General features: G+C 41.4%; 2 protein-coding genes across 41 annotated transcripts in view; both read right to left on the bottom strand.

The window, feature by feature from the left end:
• LOC141288866 (protocadherin gamma-A11-like) overlaps positions 1–8,422 on the bottom strand; it is a 143,947-nt gene that overhangs the window by 27,331 nt on the left and 108,194 nt on the right. The window contains exon 1 of one of the 40 annotated variants that reach the window (XM_073821046.1): positions 5,463–7,988. The exons of 36 other annotated variants lie outside the window; for them this stretch is intronic. In XM_073821046.1, coding sequence (XP_073677147.1) covers positions 5,463–7,901 — 2,439 coding nt within the window. In that variant the 5' untranslated portion in view covers positions 7,902–7,988. Of the gene's footprint in view, positions 1–2,576; positions 5,074–5,462; positions 7,989–8,422 lie in introns of those variants that run through there. 3 more of the 40 variants (XM_073821061.1, XM_073821047.1, XM_073821062.1) reach the window with 3 other exon arrangements.
• Positions 2–2,128, bottom strand: LOC141288971 (protocadherin gamma-A12-like; the record flags this gene model as incomplete). Its single annotated transcript, XM_073821168.1, has 1 exon — positions 2–2,128. A coding segment is annotated over exon 1 (2,004 nt), but the record flags the coding sequence as incomplete, so codon positions are not given.

The following is an 8,422-nucleotide window of genomic DNA, read 5'->3' as shown; positions in this document are numbered from 1 at the left end:
CTTCAGGGAAGCTGTCTGCCACCGCCACGTTAACATTGACTGTAGCTGATCGAGAGGGCTGCCCGTTGTCCTCCACTACAACAGTGAGTCTTTGTTTGACAGCATCTTTATCTGTCACTTGGCGTACAGTTCTTATTTCTCCATTCTGTAAGCCCACTTCAAACAGCGCCCTGTCTGTGGCTTTCTGTAGTTTATATGAGAGCCAGGCATTCTGTCCAGAGTCCACATCAACAGCCACCACTTTAGTCACCAGATAACCCACATCTGCCGAACGAGGCACTATTTCAGCCATCACAGAAGCACCTGACTGGACCGGATATAGAACCTGAGGAGCGTTGTCATTTTGGTCCTGAATGATTATTTTCACGCTCACGTTGCTGCTGAGAGGAGGAGAGCCTCCATCCTGCGCTTTCACTGTGATTGTAAAAGATTTTAATTGTTCATAGTCAAACGATTTTGTTGCATAAATAATCCCACTGTCTGAGTTGATAGAAACTAATGACGAAATTGGTGTGCCGTTCAAATCATTGTCTGAAATTAAGTATGATACGCGTGCGTTCGCTCCCAAATCTGCGTCACGCGCTTTAACACTGAACAAAGACAGAGATGGCGAATTATTCTCCATCACATACGCGTTATATGAATCCTGCTCAAACTGTGGTGCGTGGTCATTAACATCAGTGATCTTTACATTCAAAATCTTTTTACTAAACAGTGAAGGACTGCCGCTGTCCTTGGCTGTGATTGTAATATTATACTCGGGTATGTCTTCTCTGTCTAGCTCGGAGTCCGTGACTATACTGTAATAATTAGTCAAAGATGATTCGATTTTAAATGGAAGGTCTCTGTCAATAAAACAGGTAATCTTTCCATTTTCTTCAGAATCGCTGTCTTGTATATTTATCATTGCCACTACGGTTCCAAGAGGTGAATTCTCAGGTATGCTGTTAGAAAAAGACATAAGCGTCATTTTTGGTGCGTTGTCATTCACGTCTGTAACTTCCACGATCACCTCAGAGGAATCTGATAAACCCCCCTGGTCTTTAGCTTGAATTTTAAACTCATGTATAGCAGACTCCTCAAAATCAAGCTCACCAATTAATCGTATTTCACCGCTGGATGGATCAACAGAAAACAGGTCTCGGATTTTGGGTGTGGTGTGCTCGAAATAATATCCAATTTGTGCATTTGAGACAGTATCTGCATCAGTTGCATTAACAGTAACCAGCAACGATCCCTTTGCGGTGTTTTCTGGAATAGTTATTCTGTATGTGTCCTTTTGGAAAACCGGAGCATTGTCATTAATATCTAACACAATAACATGTATTTTTACCGTGCCAGAGCGTTTGGGGTTACCTCCGTCAGTAGCAGTTATGGTCAAATACAAATGTTCTTGTTTCTCTCTGTCTAAAGGAGTTTGCAAAACAAGCTCTACGTTTTTACTGCTGCCAGATCTACTTTGTGTCTTTAATGTAAAATTATCAGTGGGATGCACTGAATAACTCTGAATACTGTTAATGCCGACATCAGGATCAACTGCGCTATCCACAGTAAAACGCGCTCCAGTTGAAGCAGACTCACTTATTTCCAGTGTAATTTCACCTCTTGGAAACGCAGGACTGTTGTCATTAACATCCAGTATTTCTATGGTGATGGGATAGAGCTCGATGGGATTTTCTAAGATGACTTCAAAGCTCAGACTGCATGCGGATACAGCACCAGCGCACAAAAGCTCCCGGTCGATTCTCTCCTTAATAATGATGTGCCCTTTCTCCCGGTCCAGCGCAACATATTCCCGGCCACCTGCTATAAAGATCCGCGCTTTCCCCGTTGTCAGCCTTTTAAGCTCAAGACCTAGGTCTTTAACTATGTCTCCGACAAATGAACCGGGTGCCATCTCCTCTGGCACCGAGTAACGGACCTGCCCATACGCGCCACAGAGAAAGTGTACAAAGAACAGGAGAACACACAGCGGCCATGTAGAACGACAATCCTTCTTTCTCATGTTGATGGTGGCGCTTCGATTATTCTCCCACCAAAATATAAAGAAAATGTCCACACGATAGCGCAGAAAACATAAAAAAGGCAATATTTAAGTGAAAACTAAAAATGAACCAAAGAAAGAACACTGCCGGTTAAAAGCATCGTCCAGGTTTTGCGGTGCGCAATGCTTTGTACTAAAGCACAACCCTTTCATACGAAAGTGGCACAGAAGGCGTGTTTGATGCATAAAATCAGACAGATCTACCTTATCAACCAACAGCGACGCTTAGGGTTCATTCCAAGAACTGCAAAATGCTTGTTACAGGTGCTTTGTTAGAGCAGTCTATGAAAACGGTGGTGCTTGAGTAAGGTGCAAGCGGCAACATCAACTTTTACTCACATCATTGTGAATGACCTACGGTGGAGAAAAGCACACTGTTTCTTTTTTAAAACAAGATGAAACACTTTTAATTACTTTTAAACAGACAAATGTATTTTGTGTAAAGTTAAAAGACAAAATAAATAAGAAAATATTTCTAAATGCACCATTAACAAAAGCTTAAATAAACAAACCCTCATTTCACAAACCTCACCTGATTTTCTGTATCTCTGGAAATCTGTTTATGCTCCTGAATGTGCGTGAGTGTCTGTGTTCCACCGGCGTCCAAACTAATGATGCTCTGACTACAAGGTCGGACAAATTTTAGATCACTCTTTCTTGAGTCGGTAGTGCCACACATTTCATAATTAAACACTTGCTTTAGAGTTCCTGTGCCCCCCACGTCTGCGTAAAGAGGCGGATAATACGGTATAACTGGAAGATTAGCTCCAGATTTGTAAAACATCCGCTCGCGTCTCCATCTGTAGCATTTGACTGACATTATGGCAATGATAGACACGATAAAGAGAAACGAAACTACAGCCAAGGCCAAGACCAGATAGAAAGTCAGGTTTTCGTTGTAGTCCTTGTCGTGTGTAAAGTCAGTGAACTCCGAGAGCACTTCAGGGAAGCTGTCTGCCACAGCCACGTTAACATTGACTGTAGCTGATCGAGAGGGCTGTCCGTTGTCCTCCACTACAACAGTAAGTCTTTGTTTGACAGCATCTTTATCTGTCACTTGACGTACAGTTCTTATTTCTCCATTCTGTAAGCCCACTTCAAACAGCGCTCTGTCTGTGGCTTTCTGCAGTTTATATGAGAGCCAGGCATTTTGTCCAGAGTCCACATCAACAGCCACCACTTTAGTCACCAGATAACCCACATCAGCCGAACGAGGCACTATTTCAGCCACCACAGAAGCACTTGACTGGACCGGATACAGAACCTGAGGAGCGTTGTCATTCTGGTCCTGAATGATTATTTTCACGCTCACGTTGCTGCTGAGAGGAGGATTTCCTCCGTCCTGCGCTTTTACGCGAATACTAAATTCTTTTGTTTGCTCATAATCAAACAAACGAACGGCAAGAATCTCTCCGCTCTCTGCATTCACTGAAATAAACGTCGAGGCAGAAACGCCATTCACAAGAATATCCTCTAGAAAATATGAAATACGCGCGTTATTGCCAGAGTCTTTGTCATGCGCTTTAACAGATAAAACAGAGACTCCTGGAGAATTATTTTCCATCACATATGCGGTGTATGACTGACGCTGAAACACAGGGGCGTTGTCATTGACATCAGAGATTTTTAGAGTCAGTGTTTTATTAATAGAGAAAGATGGGGAGCCCTCATCAATAGCTGTTATTGTGATATTATATTCAGATATTTTTTCGCGGTCTAAAATCTGATCAGTAACTAAAGTGTAGAAATTTGAGGAAGACGATTTAATGCGAAATGGCAAATCTGAATTAACTAAACATTTAAATTGTCCGTTTTTACCGGAGTCTATATCTTTAATGTTAAGCATCGCTATCACTGTGTCTGGAGCGGAGTCCTCTGGGATGGGGCTGGAAAACGAGATAACGCTAATAACAGGTGCATTGTCATTAACATCAGTCAATTCAATAAGCACTTTACTATTATCTGTTAGTCCTCCCTTATCCATGGCCTCAAGATTCAATTCATACTGCTTTGATCTTTCATAATCTAACAAGCCATTTACGCAAATTTCCCCAGTGGTCTGATCAATTCTAAAAAGGTCTAAGTCTTTTCCAGAGCTTTGTGAAAACGAATATGTTACTTCACCATTCGCTCCTTTGTCTCTGTCTGTGGCACTTACTGACAGCACCCCTGTACCTATCGCCGCATTTTCTGCTAAAGAAACTCTGTACACTGACTGACTAAACACCGGCGTGTTGTCGTTGACATCAATTACTGTGACACCTATCTTAATTGTACCAGATTTTTGAGGGCTCCCACCATCAAAGGCTGTCAGGGTCAATTTAAGTTCCTCTTCTCTCTCTCTGTCTAACGGCGATTGCAAAACCATTTCAACGTATTTTGTACCATCATTGCGCGATTGTTCCTTCAATGAAAAATAATCAGTTGGTATCAGAGTGTACCTTTGCAGCGTATTTAATCCAACATCAGGATCGTGCGCACTGTCTAAGGAAAAGCGAGCACCGGGAACGGCAAACTCGCTAATTTGAAAGTTGATCTCTTTTCTATTAAAAACAGGAGCATGATCATTGATATCTATTATTTCTACATCGATTCTATGCAGCTCCATTGGGTTTTCTAGAATTATCTGAAAATGTAATGAGCAGGGAGACACTTGGGCGCACAGCTCCTCTCTATCTATCCTCTCTTTCACTACCAGAGTGCCTTTATCCACATTCAGACCGATGTACTCACGACTGTCCTCCGTAAAGATCCGCGCTCGACCAGATTTCAGCCTCTTAACATCCAAACCGAGATCCTGAACGATATTTCCCACCAGCGAACCCTTTGTCATCTCCTCTGGAATAGAATAACGGACCTGTCCGCGCGCAACGACCATGACAAAGAGGAACAGCACGAGAGGCTGCATTAGCCATGATGAAATCCGCGTCGAAGATGCGCCTCTTTGGCCGTAAAAACAAAGAACCGACATAATCAAAATCTTTCTTCTTTTACAAAAAGCTAAAACAAATACCCGATCACTTAGAAAGGATGTGAAACATCATTAGTATAAAAAGAAGAGCCAAGCCATGGTCCAATCATCCAATGTTAGAAAGAGACTGTGTAAAATGAAAGATATTCTGCAGACTGTATGATGTCAGAAAGTGGAGGAGGAACTACGAAAGGCTGTTTAAAAGCTCCACATACTGACCAACAGCGGCACTTAGAGTATAAAAGAAATATTGCATTTAAAATGGTTTGATATAGATCTAATTAAAAGACGACAAGTTGATACAAAGATGATGGCGTGATTCACCGAGACCCACCTCGTTTGTAAACGCATACACAATAAAATATTAAGTAAATATACAAAAATATAAAAAAAAAGTAAAACGAAAAGCAGAAAAAATCATATTTATAACTATTCACTCAAGCTCACCTGATCAAAAGAATCTTCATTATTCAGTTTTCCTCTCTGCACATGCGTGAGTGTCTGTGTTCCGCTGGTGTCCAGACTAATGATGCTCTCACTGCAAGGTCTGCCGCATTTCAAATCACTCTTTCTGGAGTCAGTGGTTCTGCAGACCTCATAATTGTACACGTGCTGTAAAGAACCAGTGCCCCCTACGTCTGCGTAAAGAGGCGGATAATACGGAATAACTGGAAGATTCGCTCCAGATTTGTAAAACATCCGCTCGCGTCTCCATCTGTAGCATTTGACTGACAGTATGGCTATGATAGACACGATAAAGAGAAACGAAACTACAGCCAATGCCAAGACCAGATAGAAGGTCAGGTTGTCGTTGTAGTCTTTGTCGTGCGTAAAGTCGGTGAATTCCGAGAGCACTTCAGGGAAGCTGTCCGCCACCGCCACGTTAACATTGACTGTAGCTGATCGAGAGGGCTGTCCGTTGTCCTCCACTATAACAGCGAGTCTTTGTTTGACAGCATCTTTATCTGTCACTTGACGTACAGTTCTTATTTCTCCATTCTGTAAACCAACTTCAAACAGCGCCCTGTCTGTGGCTTTCTGCAGTTTATATGAGAGCCAGGCATTCTGTCCAGAGTCCACATCAACAGCCACCACTTTAGTCACCAGATAACCCACATCAGCCGAACGAGGCACTATTTCAGCCACCACAGAAGCACCTGACTGGACCGGATACAGAACCTGAGGCGCGTTGTCATTTTGGTCCTGAATGATAATTTTCACGCTCACGTTGCTGCTGAGAGGAGGATTTCCTCCGTCCTGCGCTTTTACGCGAATGTTAAATTCTTTTGTCTGCTCATAATCAAAAGAACGAACAGCAAGAATCTCTCCGCTCTCTGCATTCACTGAAATAAACGTCGAGGCAGAGACGCCATTCACAAGTATATCCTCTAGAAAATATGAAATACGCGCGTTATTTCCAGAGTCGTTGTCATGCGCTTTAACAGATAAAACAGAGACTCCTGGAGAATTATTTTCCATCACATATGCGGTAAATGACTGACGCTGAAACACAGGGGCGTTGTCATTGACATCAGAGATTTTCAGAGTCAGTGTTTTATTAGTAGAGAAAGACGGTGAGCCCTCGTCAGTAGCTGTTATTGTGATATTATATTCTGACACCTTCTCCCGATCCAAAAGCTCATAAGTGACTAAACTGTAAAAATTTTGGCTTGATGACTTTATTTTAAAAGGTAAATTCTGAGGAATGTAGCACTTAACTAGTCCGTTTTTACCCGAATCTAAATCTTTGGCGTTAAGCATTGCTATTACAGTCTCTGGTGCTGAATTCTCCGCCACTGGATTTGAAAATGAAATTACGCTTATTATAGGAGCATTGTCGTTTATATCAGTAATTTCAATATGTACTTTGCTGGTATCACTTAATCCTCCTTTGTCTGTTGCTTCCACGTACAGTTCATATTTTTTTGATTTCTCAAAATCTAACTGACCAATAACTGTAATATCTCCAGAACTGGAATCTATTTGGAAAATGTTAGATAAACGTTCACTGCTCTGTGAAAAAGAATAAGTAACCTCTCCATTAGATCCCATGTCTCCATCAGTTGCACTCACCCTTAAGACAGAGGATCTTTTAGAAAAATTCTCTGGAATAGATGCTCTATAGACTGACTGACTGAAAACAGGAGCGTTGTCATTTGCATCTAAAACAATCACGTTTATCTTGATAGTGCCCGTTTTTTGAGGGTTTCCTCCATCAAAAGCAGTTAAAATCAGTTTATGTTCTTCACCAGTTTCTCTGTCAAGCGGTTTTTGCAGAATCATTTCTACGTATTTTGTATCGTCGAGATGAGCAGGTATTTTAACTGTGAAATGATCGGATGGGGTTAATTTGTATGTCTGAAGAGAATTTAGACCTACATCAGGATCATTAGCGCTATCAATTGAATATCGAGCCCCAGACAAAGCAGATTCGCTTATCTGAAAAGTAATCTCTTTTTTCATGAAAATTGGAGCATGATCATTTATATCTAATATTTCAACATCGATTCTATGCAGCTCCATTGGATTTTCCAGAATGATCTGAAAATGTAAGGAGCACGGAGACACTTGGGCGCACAGCTCCTCTCTATCTATCCTCTCTTTCACTACCAGGGTCCCTTTATCCACATTCAGACCAATGTACTCACGACTGTCCTCCGTAAAGATCCGCGCTCGACCAGATTTCAGCCTCTTTACATCCAAACCGAGATCCTGGACAATATTTCCCACAAGCGAGCCCTTTATCATCTCCTCTGGAATAGAATAACGGACCTGCCCGCGCGCAACGGCCATAACAAAGACGCACAACACCAGTGGCTGCATTAGCCATGATGAAATCCGCATCGAAGATGCGCCTCTTTGTGCGTAAAAACAAAGAATCGACATAATCAGAGTCTTCTATAGGACTACAGAAGAAAAGATTAAGAACAAATGATTCAGAAAGGTTAAAAAAATATCAAAGTTCATCCAAAAATACAAGGCAGCGAATGTCTCGATGCTTTAGTGTAAAGAGGAGACCGTCTGAATGAAAAAGATTCTGCAGAATGTGATGTCAGAAAGTGAAGGAGGATCTTAAAATTTGTTTAAAGCCAGAACATACTGACCAACAGCGGCACTTAGTGCATCAGAGAAATATTACACTAAGAGAAAAAAAAAGCTACTAGAGCAATACAGGAAATGACATGAATTGGGACCATATTATCATGTACTTTGCATTAAGGCAGAATTTTGCTGAAATATTAAGAATACAATCATGTTTTGAAAGAAACACTTAATATATGATGATAGGAATATAGTCAAAAGCAAAGCAGAAACTATAACATAGTCCTTAAGTAATACAAGTACAATTCATTGCGACTCACTGATGCGCACACATATAAGCACAAAAAACAACAACAAAAAAAAAA

This window comes from Garra rufa, chromosome 16 (genome assembly GCF_049309525.1).
Source record: "Garra rufa chromosome 16, GarRuf1.0, whole genome shotgun sequence".
Taxonomy (NCBI): Eukaryota; Metazoa; Chordata; class Actinopteri; order Cypriniformes; family Cyprinidae; genus Garra; species Garra rufa.
Note: the sequence above shows the minus strand (reverse complement) of the source record. Positions and strands in the feature narration are given on the sequence as shown.